This window comes from Elgaria multicarinata, chromosome 3 (assembly GCF_023053635.1).
Source record: "Elgaria multicarinata webbii isolate HBS135686 ecotype San Diego chromosome 3, rElgMul1.1.pri, whole genome shotgun sequence".
Lineage (NCBI taxonomy): Eukaryota > Metazoa > Chordata > Lepidosauria > Squamata > Anguidae > Elgaria > Elgaria multicarinata.
In genome coordinates this window covers 79,432,305-79,451,930 of record NC_086173.1, presented here as the reverse complement: position 1 = coordinate 79,451,930, position 19,626 = coordinate 79,432,305, and the positions used below count along the sequence as shown (strand labels likewise).

General features: G+C 40.8%; 1 protein-coding gene across 2 annotated transcripts in view; it reads left to right on the top strand.

The window, feature by feature from the left end:
- The window catches only part of NDFIP1 (Nedd4 family interacting protein 1), a 31,231-nt gene extending 13,509 nt beyond the window's left edge, over positions 1 to 17,722 (top strand). For both annotated transcript variants that reach the window (XM_063120667.1, XM_063120666.1), the window contains exons 3-8: positions 4,573 to 4,703; positions 5,190 to 5,277; positions 6,215 to 6,339; positions 8,705 to 8,771; positions 12,318 to 12,423; positions 16,808 to 17,722. In XM_063120667.1, the coding sequence (XP_062976737.1) occupies positions 4,573 to 4,703; positions 5,190 to 5,277; positions 6,215 to 6,339; positions 8,705 to 8,771; positions 12,318 to 12,421 (515 nt within the window). In that variant the 3' untranslated portion in view covers positions 12,422 to 12,423; positions 16,808 to 17,722. The remainder of the gene's footprint in view (positions 1 to 4,572; positions 4,704 to 5,189; positions 5,278 to 6,214; positions 6,340 to 8,704; positions 8,772 to 12,317; positions 12,424 to 16,807) is intronic.
- Positions 17,723 to 19,626: the final 1,904 nt, after the last annotated feature.

The window sequence follows — 19,626 nt, the reverse complement described above, 5'->3', positions numbered from 1 at the left end:
TACTTTGTCCACGTTTAGGCAGAATCCTACTTTGCCCCTGGAAGTCATTTTGCATTCCTGAGTTGATTGCTGTGCCTTGACACTTTATGTGGACCAAACTGCATCATTTTGTAGTACAGCTGGGTTTTTTTTGGCGGGGGGGTTAGGAAGGACCACGTTATATACAGCCTGTTTCTTTGCCAAGGTTTATAAAATGAGTTACCTCTGCTACATCTCCTTGTTACTAACTTGCATGCATGCCTTTTCCTGTTGGTGTATGTAGCCACTTGGTGTTATGGGCCCTCCCCTGCCTGAACTTTGTGGAACCACAGTTGTAGATAAGCAACTTGCCCTTCTAATATGGATGTCATACAGCACTACAGTGAGGACCAGTTCTTTGCACATCTGACTGCTCAGCTGTTCCTATACAATCTTAACATTTGTTCTAAACAACTGAACTATTGCTTGTGCACCATATTTAAAAACACTGGGTAATTAATGCTTTCTGCCTGCAGATTGTATCTTCCTCTAAGCCTTCATTGTATTTCTAAGGATTCATCAGATATGCCTTAGTTTTGCTAATGACAGGCTATGATCATCTTGTAAATTCCCAAACCATCTGAGCTTCAAATTGACACCTAGGAATATATTTGCATGCAACACAGAATTAATAGGATGAATAGGATGAATTGAAACATCTTAATCTGTTTCTAAGTGACATTCATGATATGATTACATTCCTAATTGATATCACTATAGCTTTGACAGCTTTGCAGTTTGCAGAGGGAATCAACACTGATTGTCTTAATAGATGTACACAAGGATCCCTTCTTATACTCTACCACATCTAAATAAAAAGTTGTTAAATCTTGCTATGCCGCTGCCACTTCCACAATAGTTTCACTATCCTCGTTGCATTGATTCTTTAGTAACTAACCAGATTGTTAGTTTTGAGTGAGCAAGGCATATCAGATGCTCATATACTATACATTGAAAAACTAAACAAGGAGGTCAGAATACAGATTGAAATAGATTAAAGCACCTGTTAATTCCTTTGTTGAAATCAGTGGAATTTAGAAGAGCGAAAATTTCTCTGGGTCATGCATATTCGTACAGTTTATCACCATCAGTGTGTTTTGGGCTGCAATCCTATGCATATTTATTTGGGATTAAGTCTGGATGAATTCAGTGGGATTTACACCAGAGTAAACATACACAGGATTGTGCTTTTGGATATATAAAATATAACTTGTTTTATGCAACTTAGTGGATGTGTTATTTATTCATTTTCAATATCAGTACGCTAGTACAATTATTATTATTATTATTATTATTATTTATTTATATAGCACCATCAATGTACATGGTGCTGTACAGAGTAAAACAATAAATAGCAGGACCCTGCCGCATAGGCTTACATTCTAATAAAGTCATAATAAAACAATAAGGAGGGGAAGAGAATGCACCAAACAGGCAGTATAAAAGTCAGAACAAAATCAAGTTTTAAAAGCTTTAGGAAAAAGAAAAGTTTTTAGCTGAGCTTTAAAAGCTGCGATTGAACTTGTAGTTCTCAAATGTTCTGGAAGAGCGTTCCAGGCGTAAGGGGCAGCCGAAGAAAATGGACGAAGCCGAGCAAGGGAAGGAGAGACCCTTGGGCAGGTGAGAAACATGGCATCAGAGGAGCGAAGAGCACGAGTGGGGCAATAGTGTGAGATGAGAGAGGAAAGATAGGAAGGAGCTAGACCGTGAAAAGCTTTGTAGGTCAACAGGAGAAGTTTATATTGGATTCTGGAGTGAATTGGAAGCCAATGAAGAGATTTCAGAAGTGGAGTAACATGGTCAGAGCGGCGAGCCAAGAAGATGATCTTAGCAGCAGAGTGGTGAACAGAAACCAATGGACTGATGTGAGAAGAAGGAAGGCCAGTGAGAAGAAGGTTGCAGTAGTCCAACCGAGAAATAACCAATGCATGAACAAGAGTCTTGGCAGAAGAGACAGACAAAAATGATCGAATCCTGGCAATATTATACAGGAAAAAACGACAGGATTTAGCTACTGTCTCAATATGAGGAATAAAGGAGAGCAAGGAATCAAATATAAAGCCAAGACTACGAGCTTCCTTTACTGGAGTAAGTGTAACATTATTGACAGTAAGAGAGAAAGAGAGATGAGGAGAAGGTTTAGGAGGATAAACAAGCAATTCAGTCTTTGTCATATTAAGTTTCAAATGACGATGAAGCAACCAAGCTGAGATATCTGAAAGACATGCCGAGACATTGGCAATAGAGCCTCTGTGGCGAAGTAAGGCGATTCTAACTCAAGAAACTTACAGCACTGAAGGGGATAACGCCACAATGGCACATTTATTGAGGTTGAAACAAATACAAAGGCACAAGCTAGTTTTGGGAAAATTAGCTGAGCAAGTAAAGGCTTAGAAGCAGTTTCAAGATTGAAAAATAGACCTTTTGAGACTTAAGAGCATACACACAGAGACAGCAGGGGAAAGAGTAGAGGGAATCTTTAAAGGCAATATACCTCTCCTTGGGCTGCAGCCCTTTCTTGTAGAGCAAAACTGTGGAGCATTGCAACTCTTGGTCTTAGGTGAAGAGAAAAGGAAAGCAGCGAGGCAAAGCATGGCAGCTTGCTCTCGCAAGCTGGAATCTGTAGTAAGCAAAATACTTCGAGTGAAGAGAAAAAACTGATGATTTAGAGGAGAGATGGAAAGGTTGGAGTGAAAAAAACACGCATGTAGGGACAGATATTTCATAGGTCAAAAAAAAAAAGATAGGACAATTGACTGTTAAATAATGGTAAAGCATTTTTAAAGCATTAATGTTAAGTGAAAAAAGTAGATAACCATCCAAAGTTTATTATAAAAACCAAAGTAGATAGCTGTTAATTTTAAAAATACAATGAATTCTTTCGTTCATTCATTTTATTCTATTTTCATTCCACCCTTCCCCCAAGGAGCACAGGGTGGCATTTTTCCTCACAACATTCACTTGAAGTAGGTTAGGTTGAGAATATGTGACAGGCCCAACATCACCCAATGAGCTTCATGGCTTGGTCAGGATTTGAACCTGGGTGTCCAGGGGCTTAGTCTGACACATTACCCAGTTGGCCAGGGATGGGGAACCTCTAGTCCCCAGGCAAAATTCGTCCCACGGGACTGCCTGATCTGGCCTGTGGAGGCCTCAACCGAGGCTCCTCCTCAAAGCCCTCTCCCTCTCCTCTGGAAAAGAAGAGGGGACAGGAAAGCGACTGTGCCGCAGGCTCGAGGCTGTGGCTCAGTTCACTTCCATCCTCCCAAACATCAGCTAATGCCTTGAAGAGCTGCTCCTTCGGCCGTGTCCGTTTCTCCCTGCAGGGAGAGGCATGAGGCCATCGTCCCATGTCTCTCTGTGCAAAGAGAAAGGGGGCTGGAAGGTGACAGGGGTGTGTGCTGTGGTGGGAACCCCCTGTCATCATCTGGCCCCCAGGAGGTGTCTTTGGAAGGAATCCAGCTCTTGGGGCGCATTAAGTTTCCTCGCCACTGCTGACTATTTGTGTTCCTATTTGTTGATGCCTGGAGTTATAGTAGGGAGACAATGGGACAAGCTTTGCTATGCTGCTAGCTAGGTTTACCTCTGGACTGCTGGAGGGCTCTTTTCACATCCACCCTTGCTTAGATTTGACGCTGTCACCCTACCCAGTGGCATCCTTGGAATATTTGGCAATATTTCACCACAGTCAAATAATAGGTGGTTAATGGACCAGTGTGTCAACCTGGCATGGATATGAGGTGAGTCAGTTGGATGCTTTTGGAAAGTATATACTTAAAAGTTGTTCTTGGAAATATTTGTTGCAATAAATCTGTAACCTATGCTCCATTCATTTATTTGTTGGCACAGCTCAGACTTCTGAAATACAGATTGTGGGCAGGGGGCGTAAGGGACTACCCTGAGTGCTGTGGTAACTCAGAGATTTTTTTGAAACCACTTTCTTTCAAGTTCATATCCATCAAAGCAGCCTTGTAAATTAGTATTCTGCTTTCTGTCTCAGACAAGTAACAATTGCTGCCAGGAGGTAATGTGTCTCCATTCTGCTATAATGGTCTCTGTGGCAGTAGCAGGTACACTACTATGCATGCAGTCTCCATGCAGGGTTGCCTTGTGTAAGAACAGAACAATGTTATGACTGCTGTAGACTCTATAATAGAATAACCAGACTCTAACACCTGTTGTCACTATTGGCTGCATATTGCCCAGAACTTACTTAATTCACATTTTCATGCAGTCTTCCAACTGACAAGAGCATTGTGATGAAATTGTACTACATCTGTATTTACAGTGCAGTCCTATTCAGGTTTACTCAGAAGTAAGTCCCTTTGTATTCATTGAGGCTTAATCGCAGTTAAGTGTATATAGGATTGTGGCTTTAATTTGTTTTCTATTTTTCTGATTGGAAAATGTGGACTTTTGAACTGCAGATTTTTGATCTTTTAACTCAGATCAGTTCACAAACATGTAATCTTTCACCAAATAGTAGTTTATAGCGTTTAGTACTTAAATGTTCATTATTCTGATAACTAACCCATCTCTCTCCCCCTCCCCCAGTGTATTTTGACTACAAAGATGAGGCTGGGTTTCCTAAGCCTCCTTCTTACAATGTAGCAACAACACTCCCTTCTTATGATGAAGCGGAGAGAACTAAGGCAGAAGCTACCATTCCTCTAGTTCCTGGAAGGGTAAGTGTGTTTTGATGTCACCTAAATGAAGCAAAAGACTTTGATAAAAATGTAATTTCGTTGGTGTATGATTTTTGTTGTGCATTTTCAAAGACTCACGCTCTGAGGAGTCTCATATATATGTAATTTCCTAAGTAACTCTCTGAGGTGCCATGTGCACTGATGGCAGTGTATAAATAAAATATGTATTGATAACAGTTGATCAGTTCAGCTCATAATGTTTTGGTGAATGTAGTGCCTTTAAGTGCTAACAGTTCCTATCAAGTAGAAGATCACTTATGGCCTTTCATCACTCAGTTGTCTTTAGTTGGTCCCTCTCCCTCATGTATAAAAAATGTGTATACAAAAGTTTTGCTGAAAAGGGAAGGGACATTGCACTAGTTGCTGCACTGTTATTCTCTTTTGGGAAAAGTAACGTAAACCACATGCTGATAATATGGTTTCAGCCAGACATTTGCTAGCAATCTTGACCCATTTCTGTCTTAGGAGGAGGACTTTGTGGCACGGGATGACTTTGATGATACTGACCAGCTAAGGATAGGAAATGATGGCATTTTCATGCTGACATTCTTCAGTAAGTACATTTTAAAAGATGAACCTTAGGTGTCAGAGTTGTTAGCAAGATTGAACAAACATTTTAGTTCCATATTTTAAGACAGTCCACCCCTATATTAAGGTCCTTCTCATCTGATTATCCAGATTAATTGCTTTGCTCTTTGGGAATGTGTTTGTGCCATTGCTACTATCTGGACATCCAACTTGCACTGTTGGATGTCCAGATAGCAGGGTTTTGTAGTTATTTGAGAGGTACTGCAGCAATCTCCTAATCATTTATTTTCATACCAGTCTGGAAAGAAGGGGGTAAAGTGTGATGGAGCAAATTCAGCCTCTAGTTATCAGGGATGGGATGCTGTTCATGCTGTGTTTGCATGTTGTACTGGTGGTCTAGGAATGGAAATTTAAGAAAAATGGAAGGGTGGAGTGAACATGTCATCTTAAGAACAAAAGATGAGATCAAAAACTCCATCTAATCCAGCATTCTGTTTCTACAGTAGCTCACCAGATATTTTTAGGACACGCATAAGCAGAGTAATAGGTTTTTCCTATTGTTGCTCCCCAGAAACTGGTACTGAGAAGCCTACAGATTCTGAAACCTGGAAGTTGCTTCTAGCCATTATGAGTAGTAGCCATTGATAGTTTCCCCTTAAGAGAAGTCTACAATTGCTGCTTCATAGGTGACGCAAGTAACTTGGGTCTGTAGTTACATTTCCAAACACTTGACCTCACTTTTCACAAAAGTGTTTTTGTAACTATCCTGTTAATCTCGTATAGCAATGAGCGATATGTTTTCTAAGAATGTCCATTGCATTTTTAAAGGTAACTTTTTAAAGTTATAGAGTAACAGCAACAGCAGCAGCAGCAACAATAATAAGTAATAGTTGGCTCAGATTATTTGTTCCCTTGTGGTATAATAGGAACCAGTAGACATCTTCTCTTTTTTGCTTTGGCAGTGGCATTCCTTTTCAACTGGATTGGATTCTTCCTCTCTTTCTGCCTGACTACCTCAGCAGCAGGAAGATATGGGGCCATTTCTGGATTTGGGCTCTCTCTCATTAAGTGGATTCTGATTGTAAGGGTAAGTTGCAGATTGGGAAAAAAAGGCTGCAAAAATCAGAGAAGCCACTGTGATTGATAGACAATGTAATAAATAATGTAACTCACCTATTTCTGAAAATTCTGAAGATAACACTTGGCCAGAACATATTAATAGGTCTGTATGTATTATATTAAGGAAATGTAACCTGATTGAATCACTAACCATAGGTAAATACTGTGTAAATGAAAGGGAAAAAAAGACAACTGTGCCTGTGGAGGAACAAACAAGAGGTTGAGGGAAGCATGCAGGGCCTGGAGAAAGTGAGCAGAGGGCAGTTTGCCTTCCATAATGGTAGCATGGGCATGGAATTGATTGGCAGGACACACAAACCAATTTATTCAAGTGCAGCAGGCAGGGGATCCTGATTTCGAGGGATATATTATGGCACCATGGTTTCCATTTCTTTCCATGTAGAAATCCTTCAAGCGCTTGACCAAGTTCCATCCAAGTTCGCCTGCCTGTGTTTTTTCTGACTAATACACACATGCACACACACATAATAACACCACCCCCTTATATATGCTGATTGCTGCAAATCTTGTATTTTCATTCTGTTTTTATGTGAAATGTCTAGAGAGTTTTGGCTATGGGGCGGTATACAAATGCAATAAATAATAAATAATAAAAATAATTATTTTCAGAAATTATTTTTAGTGGCAGCTCCTTGGAACTCTCAGAAATTGAGGAAGAAGAATAATATACAGGAAGACATGGGCTGGTGGCTTTGAAGTGCTATTGATAGTTGTACTAAGTCATCTTCCATGTTCTGGAAATCCCCATTTCATCTAGTGAATATTCTTTGTGTGTCACAGGATTGCAAAAGCTGCCAGTGTTTTCTAGGTTTTTCCACACTCACATGGTTGAGTGAGAATGAGAAGTGATATGAAAGCCAATTTTGATCATGCAGCTGAGTTAGATGCCATATTTGTTCTCCGAAGCATGATGGCTGTTGTGCAGATTTTCAGAACCCCTGTGTATGTAGTACCTGCCCCTCCAAAGGCAGAGCTGGGTCCAAAAGCAATCCCAGACTGCGAGTCTGATCTCTTGGGTGGTGCACTTCCCCATTCAGAACAAGCAGAATGCTCGTTCCAGATTCGCTTTCCTGCTGGCCTGTGTACATCTGGAGCTTGGTTATCTGTGATACAGTTTATAATTCTGACACACTTGCATTTAAATCACAAAAACATTAAAAGAGATCCTTTATACAGCTAATTTCTTAGTTGACTGGAAACGTATTTCATATTTTATTGATTATGAAGTTTTCAAATCTGAGGTCTCCAGAGACCTAAAAGCCCCATTCGCATGTAACAATAACCCATGAGTTGCTGGGGTCATGAGGGAGCAAGTGACCAAACTGCCTCTCACTGCTCACTGCTTCAGCTTTGTGGCCAGTTTCTCAAAACAACTCAGGAGCACCCCGGGTTGTTCGGTATCGCATCAAACAACCTAGGAATGGGGCGTTCTTGGGTTGTTTGAGAAAGCATACTCAAAGCCGAAACAGTGAAGGTGCGAGAGGAAGCACACTCGCTTACTCTGGCACAATCCCCTGGGTTAAATAACTAATGAAGTGACATTATATATGAACCACATCAAAGTGTATTATTGAAAACCCATGTACAACCAGATGGAATAACTGTTCGAAGGGGAACATTTACGTATCTTCATGATCTGATCTTAGCAGCATTACTGAAAACTATGGGATGATGAAGGTCAGGATAACAATATTTATTCACTAGACTTTGTTACAGATGGAGTAGATTGTATTTGAGGGAAAAATACTACACACGTGCAGAACCAGAGTGTGTGCTCCTTCACCTTTTCAAAGAGCAGTGATTGGCTCCCATGCTAACTTAATATATTAACAGTAAACAGTTTGCTCCCATGTTAACAGGAAAGGCTTTCATTTCTATACATTTAGTGCTGTCCCTCAGCAGAGAGTGAACTACTACTGTCCCTGCTTGCTTTGTACCCAAGCTGAGAAGGAGAACAACGGCGATCTGAAATTCCCTTGTGCTCAGAGAATATAGGTGATGCTGCTTTTGACACTACCCAACTATTTCTGCCCAGGAGTACAGAAGTAGCTTGCACCATCTAATTTCAGCCATTTAGAGGAAGTGGCAATAAACTGCCAGTAGTAATTTTAACCCTGGACTACCACTGATACTTGCAATAGGAAGAGCTTATCCAGCAGTAATTCGTGCAGTAATAATTTATTTATTTATTATATTTTTATACTGCCAAATAGCCGAAGCTCTCTACTGGAGAGCTAATAGTCACTGTGGAAAATTCTGCAACTACATACTGATTAACTTGATACCTTTTTCCCCTTCCTTTTTATTTTCAGTTCTCCACCTATTTCCCTGGTTACTTTGATGGTCAGTACTGGTTGTGGTGGGTGTTCCTTGTATTAGGTAAGTATGTCAGAAATTCAGAATTTTACCTTAGTGTTGTGTAAAGTTGCTGATGGCTAGTTATTCTTCTTAATGGGAGAAATCAATATTGACTTTTAATAATGAATGTAGTGTGTTTTTAATGTTATTTCAGAAATGGACTTTTCTGCCAGTTTTTTTTTTTTGTTAGTTCCTAGACTGATCACTTAAGAGGGGTTTTAAGAAGTTGGGCATTTTTTTCTAAACATTTTGTACAGTGTGAAGGAATCCTGCCATCTAGTGGAGGTTTCATTGTTTGCATGTGAAAAAAATCCACAATCTTATTGGCTATTGTATTGCCCAGCTGCAAGTCTCCACTAGATAGGATACCAGTACAGGATTTCCCACTGGTTTGTTTCAGGAGTAGACAACGTGGTGCCCATGGGCATCAGTGCACCATCAAATAACTTTCTTGGCACCTGCCAAGGTGCCCTGCTCCTCCCTTTATTTATTTATTTTTCAATAACAAAATTTCTTATCCGCAGCTGGGATCATTTCAAAGCAAAGTAAGGGCCTCTAGCAGCTCCAGTCTTTCCCATGAATGCCACAGGTGGGGCTCAGAGACTTCTTTAGGAAATGAAGATGGCAGGGCTACAGGCTGATGCTTTCATTTGCAGCGCACCCATCAAATTGCCAAATGTGGTCATGGGCCCCAAAAGGTTGCCTATCTCTTTGTTTACTTTAAAACAGCTCTTTCTGTACTGTTTCCCCAATTTGAATCTCTCTCCCTTCCCAAAGTTGCTACTGCCTCTGCAGCAGGGGTGGGGGAAGGTTAGGTACAAAGCTGTTCCTGACTCCCCCATCTCACACCAGGGCCAATGGAAATTCTGTGAGTGGGAGGTAGATTTAAATTGGGGAAATGGCCTTGGAGGAAAGGTGAGACACCTTTCCCCTATCAAATTAGCAGCACCACCTGGCTGTTTGGAAATAAAAGTGGGAAAGGTGGGCAGGTGTTTCCATCAATCTCCCATGTCATGTTTAGGTTGGACCTCATTGGCCTTGAGAAATGTTAGTGATGTCATCTATTTCAGAAGAGGGCATTTCTCAAAAATAAGGGGATCTGTTGAAGGGGAGAGTCAGGAGAGTCAAATACCTTCAGGAAGTTGGAAGGTTATTCAGAACCATTATAAGACAGGCTCAGATAAAATGTATAACAAATTAGAAAGGGTACAAACAAGTTCACGAGGATCACTGTGTGGTTAAATAACAAAGTCAAGGTAATCAAAAGGGCCAAGCTTCCTTCAAGAAGTAAATATCTTGTCATAATGAAAACAAAAAAAAAGACCCCCAAATTCTGGCAAAACAAATGTGTTGAGCAAGCAAAGAAAGAACGTTAGAGGAAACTGCTAAAGGCAAAACACACACATGTAGAAATTTATTCAAATAAATCAGGAACAGGAAACTATCCAGATGGACCTTTGCACAAAAAGGTGTGAACAGTAAACTGAAGGAGGTGAAGAAGAAATTAAAGTATTGCATTGATCGTCACCCAGGAAGATATTGAGTAACACCATTGTTGTCAGGGAAGGCTTCTGAGGAGCTGTCGCACATAGAGGTGACAAAAAATGGAAATTCTAGAGCTAATTGACAAATTACACATTAACTGGCCCAAATCAAATGTAAATACAAAGTATGTTTGTTGGCTCATGGATGAGCCTTAATGCTTCCCCTTTGCATGCCAGCAAAGGATATCTAAAGTTTCCATTCCTGGTTTAAAAGGAACTACAGCTTGTTGTTGCATCCAAACTTGGGTACTTTGTGGCTTGTTAATAAAGTGTGGCTTGAACAAACCACCATATGCCAGGTTTGGAGCAACTTCTAATCCGGGAATGAAAGTGTTAAATATCCTCTCCATGTACATGAAGAGAATTTGGGAAGTAAACAAACCCAGGGCTCATGCTGGCTTACGTGCAGAACAACAAAACATGGTTTATTGTTAAGTCTGAACTGTACCACAGGGTCTGGATGCTATTCACTTGAGAGCACTTATCTAAAGGTGAAATCAGCTGCCTTCTCAGAGAATGGTGAGGTAATCAATGTAACACCATTTTAAAAAATGGGATTCAGAGGGGGAGGGGGTTAATCCAGAAAACTGCACACCCCTCAGCCTAATTTCTGTTCAGGGTAAATTGTAGAAAGCGGAATTAAAGTTGAAATTATTAAGAAGATAGACAGATGGATGGATAGATAGATAGATAGATAGATAGATAGATAGATAGATAGATAGATAGAGGACAAAGACTCTGTATTAATCTGACCGATCATGGTCGCCATTGTATCAGCACAATGTCACCTAGCAGAGCTGATTCAAGTGGTCCCAAACTTCGGTAACCCAGCTTCAGTAACTCCCGAAGTTGCTTCACATAGATGTTAAAAAGCATTGGGAACAAAATAGAGCCCCTAGGAAAGCCATAAGCCAATAGCCAAAGGGCTGCACCACCTTCTGTGTGCATTCAGCCAGGTAGAATCAGAACCACTGAAAAACAAGTGCCCCCAAGTCCCATACTTGCCAAATGTCCCAGAAAGATACTATGATTGATGGAAGGTCCAGCAGAACCAACAGGGACACCCTCTAGTTCCCAATGGGGGTCATCTACCAAAGCTGTTTAGGTCACAGAACCTGAGCCAAGGTTGACAAGGATCCAGAGAATCAGCTTCATCCAGACTGGAGTTGAGTTGCCACCACTCATTCTAGGACCTTTAAAAAGAAATTTTAGAGACTGGTAGTTAGTTATCTGGTAGGGTCCAATGATACTTTTCTGAACAGTGGTCTCACCATATCTTCTTCTAAAGGAACAGGGATCCAGCATTTTCAGCTTCCAACACTCAAATGGCCAGTTGCCCTCTGGCACCTTTTACTAGCCAGAATGGGCAAGGGTCCAGAAATAAGTGGGTGGCCTTACTCCTCCAAACAAGTTTTCCTCATCCTCAGACAGAACAAGATGACTGGATTAGAGGATGAGTATTGTTATGAATCAGTAACTGGTTAAAGAAGCGGCAGAAGAGGGTAGGAATAGATTGATAGCTTTCCCAAAGGAGAGAAGGTAGCAGTGTGGTCCTCTAATCATCATCATCATCATCAGTTGTCGTCATATTTACTGCAATAAAATAGCAAATAAAATAGCAAATGGCCAATAAAATAGCAAATGAGATTCAATGTGGGGAAGCATGAGATTGTGAGAAAGATGAACAATGGGAAAGCTGAGATACAGCTGCAAACTGCGTGACTGCTGTATTAATGAGCAGTCAGAAGCCTCAGGCTTGTGCACCCCTCCCATGTGACAATTCGCTCCCACAGCTCCTGGTGTGATGCATGCAAGCCATAGTTTGCCAACTTATCCGAACCACCAAACAATGATTTAGTTTGTCCATCATTTGACCTTATCACTGAACCACCACAGTGAGGAAACACAGGAAACAAAACTTTAATAAATTAGAAACTGATAGCGAGGGACTTGAGAAAAATGGGTCTTGTCTCTCACACAAAAAGAATGTGTATGTAAAATAATTGTGTGTTTTTTCTTCTAGGTTTTCTCCTGTTTCTCAGAGGATTTATCAATTATGCAAAGGTTCGGAAGATGCCAGATACATTTTCTACTCTTCCCAGAACTAGAGTTCTCTTTATTTACTAAAGGTAATATTTTTATGTACCTGTTTCAATTCCTATTGTGTGCATCTTTGCTTGTTAAAAGCTAGGATATTTCATATTCTAAGATGTCTTCCACGTTAAGAGAGTGTCCATGGCATTCATGGGAGGTGGTATTCCTATATAGTGTTATGATCCTAGACACATTTCTGTGAAATTATGTCCCATTGATTTCAGTGGAAATTGCTTCCCTAAGCATGTTGTTTGGGTGTATTTCTTTGCCCAAAACTTTTATATACTTAGAATTAATGTTAGAGAGCAGACAAAACCAGCTAAAGGGCAGCTTTCTACCCCAAAAATCAACTGAATGCTGAAAAAGGAATAGTTTGGTAGATCATTTTAATTTCTTCCAAGGAATTAAGGCGTAGCAGAACCTAGGAACAACTGAAGCTGCCTTTGACTGAGTCAGATCATTGGTCCTTCTAGCCCAGTATTATTAACACTGACTGACAATGGCTCTCCAGGGTTTCAGAGAAGAGTTTTTCCAGCCCTACCTGGAGATGCAGCAAGAGGGTACATCTGCACAAATGTCCTGCAAGAATCTCTTGTGTGTTCACCTGCCAAGCAGAAGTCCGGTGCTGGATTAGAGGGACCCAGCAGGGACTCAATAGTTCAAAATATTTGAGAGACACTGGCTCAGTTCATATAACACTTTTCTTTACTCAGTGGGAAAACTCCACTCAACAGTGGAGTTTGTAGGGGGTCCTCACCACACAACATGTTCCAACTCCACCATTGTATGGGTGTGGCCTCCTGCGGAGTAAAAGCCATCCCAGCGTTCGACAGTTCCTTCGCCTTCTCTCCTTCCCCAGTCCTCCCAATGGTATCCCATTGCTGCAAAAAACCCAATCCCAGCAGCTCTCGTAGAGTGGCACTCCCTCCTTTTGTTGCTCTTGCCAGGGAACTCTGTGGCCATTGGGAAAGTCCACTCAACTCAACAGGAAACTCCACAGAGCCTTCCAGACAACATGGTACACAATGGTTGTGTGGGAACCTCTCCTCTGCACTGTGTTTTTTTCAGAAACCCCCCCACTGTGGGGTGGAGTTTTCCCTCCAGACAACACTTTTGTCAACGGTAGTGTAACAACTCTACCATGGAGTTGTTACACCACCGTTGAGAAAACTGTTGTGTGACCTGAGCCACTGTCTTAGAGGCACTCCATAGAAACTTCTATCCAAGAGAAACCTGGAGATATTCTGTCCAGGACAGTAGTGGAAAATGAAAGTTTAAGTTGGATGTTATTAAACATACATCCTTTTACAGATGAGCCTTAGTTTTCCTTTTCCACTTCTTTTTAGCAGGCCAACCACACAAGCTGTAAAAGGTTTGCCTTTCCTTCCAGTAGTTAATGAGATACATAGCTAGACCACACACAGAATGCAGATTTCTTGAGCAATGGCGGAACACTTAAAAAAAAAAGCGGGGGGGGGGGGGGGGAAGCAGCATCGTGACACGGGCCATGTAAGAAATGCAGTTGGCACCCACCACATTAGAACTGGAAAAAGCTATAAAAAAGGAAATGCTGTGTGTTTAGGGTTTCTTTGCTTCCTTAGCAAGGTTTGCGGTGTCCTCTGTAGTCCTCCTGGGTTTTAAATTCACACCGAATTACAAACTTCTTTGTTGCTAGGTTCCTTTCAGCGCTAGTGATAAAAGTGGAGTTGGTGTTCTTTTGCTCTTGCTGGGACCAGTGATTTTATTCTTTTCCTGAATTTAGCTTTTTCAAGTAGAAACTGCTTGGTTTCTTGCCACGATGGTTACAAAACTAAGGAGATTACTTGTTATTTGTGGCCTGTCCCAATTCAGTGGGACTTACTTCAAAGTAAGCATGCATAGCATCGTGCCCGTGGTTTTATTTCCATGTAAAAGGCTTTGGTGCCTACGTAACCACAGTTGAGGGGATGGGAGCCAGCTACCGGATTGCATACTCCTTATAGCCAATCTGTCCGTTTCCTTGCACAAACACTCCCTGCTTCTTTTAACTCTGGTTTGTCAACACGAGCCAGTGTGCTGTCATTATCTAGGCTTTAACTTCAAACAGTTAGTCCTACGGTTTGTCATTAAGAGTAGTTGAGAGTAGTAGAGGATTTTCAAGTAGAGGATTTAGTAGAGGATTTTCAAGTGGGAAGAAAAGGAAAGCACTGTTCCCGCAGCCTGCTCCTGAATGGTTACATTACAGCCTACTCCTGAATGGTTAATGGTTACATTAGGGTGACCATGTGGAAAGGAGGACAGGGCTCCTGTATCCTTAACCGTTGCATAGAAAAGAGAATTTCAGCAGGTGTCATTTGTATGCATGCAGCACCTGGTGAAATTCCCTCTTCATCACAACTGTTAAAGCTGCAGGAGCCCTGCCCTCTTTTGTATCTGGTCGCTCTACAAAAGAGGCCAGGGCGCCTGCAGTTTTAACGGTTGTGATGAAGAGGGAATTTCACCTGGTGCTGCATGCATACAAATGACACCTGCTGAAATTCTCTTTTCTATACAACGGTTAAGGATACAGGAGCCTTTCCACACGGTCACCCTAGGTTTCATTGCATCAACCCCTTGGGGGAAAAAAGCCTAATGTTTATTTTGGTCCAGAGCTAAATTATATCATGATTGTTCTTGATAGAAACATTAGATGCTTTCATTTGGGGGAAATGTTAAACGTGAAGCCTTTATGGTTTTGAGGAAAATCTAGAAAATGTGGCGGGTTGTGAGAACAGTAAAAATGTGCATTAACATTGCCTGAAATAGGAGACAAATGAGAAGGCTTTATTCCTTTGTGTCCTTACTGATGTGTATATGGGCGGGGCTTGGAGGAGGAGGTAATTTGCTATACTTGTGTATTTAGAGTTCAACACTGTGTTTTTAACCATTCCTGATGGCAGGGATGAAAAGTCTTGGATGAAGAGTTGAAGCCTGCCATGTCCTTGTTCTGCCCAGGCAGTTATAATGTTGACACAGATATACCATATGGCCATGATTAAAACTAGGAAAGAAGGCATATGCGCATGGGTTTAAAAAGCAATAGCACCCATGCTGCTGAGTAAGATGAATTAGTGGCCCTTCAGCTTAAGTTGTCTGCTGGTTGGTAACAGCTTTTGTTTTTCCATTTTGTCAACTTGTTCCTCCAAATTAGTCTTGTAAAATTAATTATGTTTAATTAACTGTGGAATTCTGAATCTGCCAGAACTTTGGAAAGTGTTGCTTATGCCTCTCAAAGTGGCCCATGGCTGAGGAAATCAAGCTTAATAAGGCTTTCATATTTTCCCAGTCAAGAAGTTCACAATTCAATTGTTGGTCATACCTCGATTAGGCCAGGAGATTGAAACAAAGTGCCAACGCCTTTTTCTCCCACACCATCGTACTTTTAGTTCAATGCAGGTGAATGTGGGTCTGGACTGCTTAAGCTGGCCACTTGTGCCATTTGTGAGACAGCTGTCCAGACCACATTTTCTATATAGAAATGCCAGCAAACATTTTTATTAGTTCTGTGTAGTGTTATGAATCACCCTCAAATCTGGCTTGTTTGTCTTATGTCGGTTGGCAGAACATGGGTCATTTCCAATCTTAACCAACCACTAGCAGAACAAAAACGGATGGTGGAACATTTTTCCCCTCTCCCTTGCAGCTCTTCCCCCCTCCCCGGCATGCCACAAATCCGCTCTAGACAATTGGGGAACTTTTCAGAGCAGATTTGGGAGGGAGTGGGGAGATGCAAAGGGAAGTACCATCATGCAAGCAGAAGTCCAGTTGTAGGACATTGGATTTAAGCCTGGATTAAATGTTTCTTCTTTGGCCTGTTCTGGGAAATGACCATGTTTAGATGTTTCTTATTTCCTGTCCTCATATCCATAAGGCCAGTGAGGGTTTCAGATTCCAGGCTATTGTACCTAAGTGCACTATTGCCAATGTCACTTGTGACCAAGACCCCAGACCAGCATTTGCTTGTGGACAGTATCCGGTTTGACACTACTGCTAATGTTAATTACATTTGCTGGGTGATTCTGCTGGTTTAAACTGTAGTTAGTCTAAATTTATCCTTGCGTCATTAACAAAATTCTTTCTTTTTTCCTGTTTAGTTTTGGCAAAAAGGGAGAAATAGGGTTGCCATTCATCATGCCCTCACTTCTGTGCCATATGGAAAGAAAAGAAAGCTTGACATTATAAATGCCTGTGTCAGATTACAGTATGAGGCAGAGGTCAAAATAAAAAGTGGCAACAGGAGTGATGTGCATAGGATGAACAACTGGTACCAAAAGGAGTGAATAATTGTGCGATTATTTCCGATTATTTGTGTATGCAAAATGTTTTCTGGAACCCTGAAGTTTTACTTTGTCAATGTCCTTCTCTTAACTTAAGTCGTTGCTTTACTTTTGCTCCTTTCAGACTGATGTTTTCTGGCAACATTTTCCTGCATTAGTGAATCCTCCCTCAAGTAGTAAGTGGACGCCTGCAGGAAGTGAATCACGACTCAGAACACAGAAGACAAAAAGTAATAATCACCTGCTTTAAAATAAATAAAGTACTGTTGAAAAAAAGAAGCACTTCTTTCTATTTGTTTCTAGATGTAAAGTTTTAATAGTTTAATGCAGAACTCCTGTAATCATTGAATCATTAGTGGCTAATGTTTGAAACGGCTCTTGCAATCAAGTCTGTGATGTTACTAATAATGCCTTATATAGTATTTGTAGTCCTTTAAATAGCATGAGCTATTGCCCTGTAGCCAGAAGGGGTCAGTCTTGCTTTTTGTTTTCCTCCTTAAAATGAACTTAGAATATGTTTTCTTAGTGTAAGATACGTAATAATGCTGGCCATTGTGAAGGGGTGTTCTTGGAACTTTAGAATCTTGTTCTGACTGTATTTCTGCACATAGTCTGTAACTGTTGTTAAAATAAAATGAAAACAACCTGGAAGTAAAACCTACATGCACAATGTGGATGTTTTTAAGGAATAGCAATGAAAAAATATTACTAAGAAGTTGCTACAAGTATTAATTGTTGGCAATACGTAGTCAGTATTTCTTACTGTCGTAATGCACACTTTTTGGGAAGGGACTCTCATAGTGTATAGTGGTGTCAAATTCAAGTATTTGATGATGCAGTGTATAAAATCAGAAAACAGATCACCTTAGGACTCTTGATACATTTCCTAACATAGATGTACTTCTTGCTTTCTTAATTTCTGGTGCATTTAAATATAGAATAATGTGCACTTTTGTGATTTCTGAAAAGCAGTAATTCAGAGTTTTATTATGTTAAAACTGTAAATATAGCAGAAAGTTAATAAATGTCACTTATATTAGTAGGGTTTTCTTTTTGCTGTACATCAGTATTTACAAAAGGACTTATTTATTTCTTATGTGTTAACCCACCCACCCCAATTAATGGCTACTGGATAACACAGACATAATAATAAGAGCAAAATAATAACTTTTGAGTTCTTTCAGTGATTTTACTAAGATTTTTATTAAGTGGGGCCAGTAATGGAGCAAACTGTTTTTCAGTTTGGCATATCATCCCTTGTCTTATAAGTCACCCCACTTTAGTTTTCTGTGCTGCAGTGTCCTAAACTCTTTGGCCATATGACCTGTTGACTTACTTTGTGGATCCTGCCATTTGAGAACACTGGTCCTTACTCAGGAAATGTAGCCAAAGAAGATACATGCTCCTTCCTGACCAATTCCAGGTATGTTTGGTGTGTTGCTTAATCATATCTGGAAACAAAACCAAATCCCACCCCCCTGTTAATGCAATACTGGTGGCTGTGTGCCATTCATGTTCTTTCCATGAGAGCGGGGGGAGGTAACGGAGCAACTTTCTATTTTTCTTTGTGGACATATGGGCTCAAAAAGGAGGTATCAGTAAGCTTGGGGAAACCCCCAAGATTTGCAAATTACAAAGCAAACCTCTAAGGACAGGAACCCTCAAAATAGCCCAATGAAGACAGAGCATGCTCAGTATCCACAGAACGCTGACTGTTGCAGATGTAGTGGAGGGGGCCTGGCTCTCTGGTGGTTTGGAAGACTGAATAGGTTGCAAGTCCCACTTGCATTTGCTGTGCTTTGTTCAGTCCCACATCTGGAAGCCCCCCCTCCCCTGTTTTGGCATACGCCCTGCTTCTCACATGTATTCCCCCATTAGTTAACAACTGCTTAGGAATTTTTTTATTATTATTTATTTATTACACTTATATACCGCCCCCATAGCCAGAGCTCTTTGGGCAGTTTACAGAAATTCTAAAATTGAGATAAAAACAAGTATACAAAATTTTAAATTTTAAAACACAGAACATACACACACAAAGCATTAAAAACTGTTAAATGGAATGGAGGATCAGTTACTCTTCTGAAGGCTTAAACAGTTTGGACTCTATCCAGTCCACTGTGGGTGCAGTATTCATGTATGGGGGGATCCCATATGTACTGTTTTTCATGCTTTGTCCACGATAAGCAAGCACACATGAACTATGCCATGCCAACTTGGGAAATGGGAGGCGTGTGCATGCCTTCTGTAGCCTCCTTCCTAGGTGGTATCCTGAGTGCCCTGCACACATGCAGGAGGAAAAGTGTGTGTGTGTGTGTGGGGGGGGGGGGAAGGGCTCTGTTATGTCCAGGATCCAATCTGCATTTTGCCCATTATTTTTATAGTAGTAGTAGTTTTAGGTTTTTTTTAAAAAAAAACACCCATCAGCCTATCACGTGACAATGTCTTTTCTCAATTGTGTTATAGCAAGCTATGGCCCATAATATTTGCTATTGTGGCACAGCTCTTCTCCCACGTGCTCTGGGATGGTGTGTTAAATTTGTAGCACGATGATAGATTTAGCATCTCCTTCCAGATGATATACAGGAGACTTGGTGATGAAAGCTTTATTGTACCTGCTGTGGCATGATTTCATGGTTCGTTTGATAATATCATCCCTTGTTTCACTGCCGTGCTTTAATTATTATTATTTTTACTTGTATCACTGGAGCAAGAACATTAATTGGATTTAACCTTTAAAGAGAATTGTATGATGGATTTTAATCTAGTACCTCACAGCGGCTTATTTAGGTCAGGATGGCTTCCCTCCCACCAGAACAGCAGGGAAAAATGCTGATGTTTTAAAAATATTTGTCCAAATTCTTCTCAGTTCCCTTGTAAGAATGTTCAGGGTGTGTGTGTTTAATATGTACAACAAATTACAAACATAACTCCCCAAGTAAC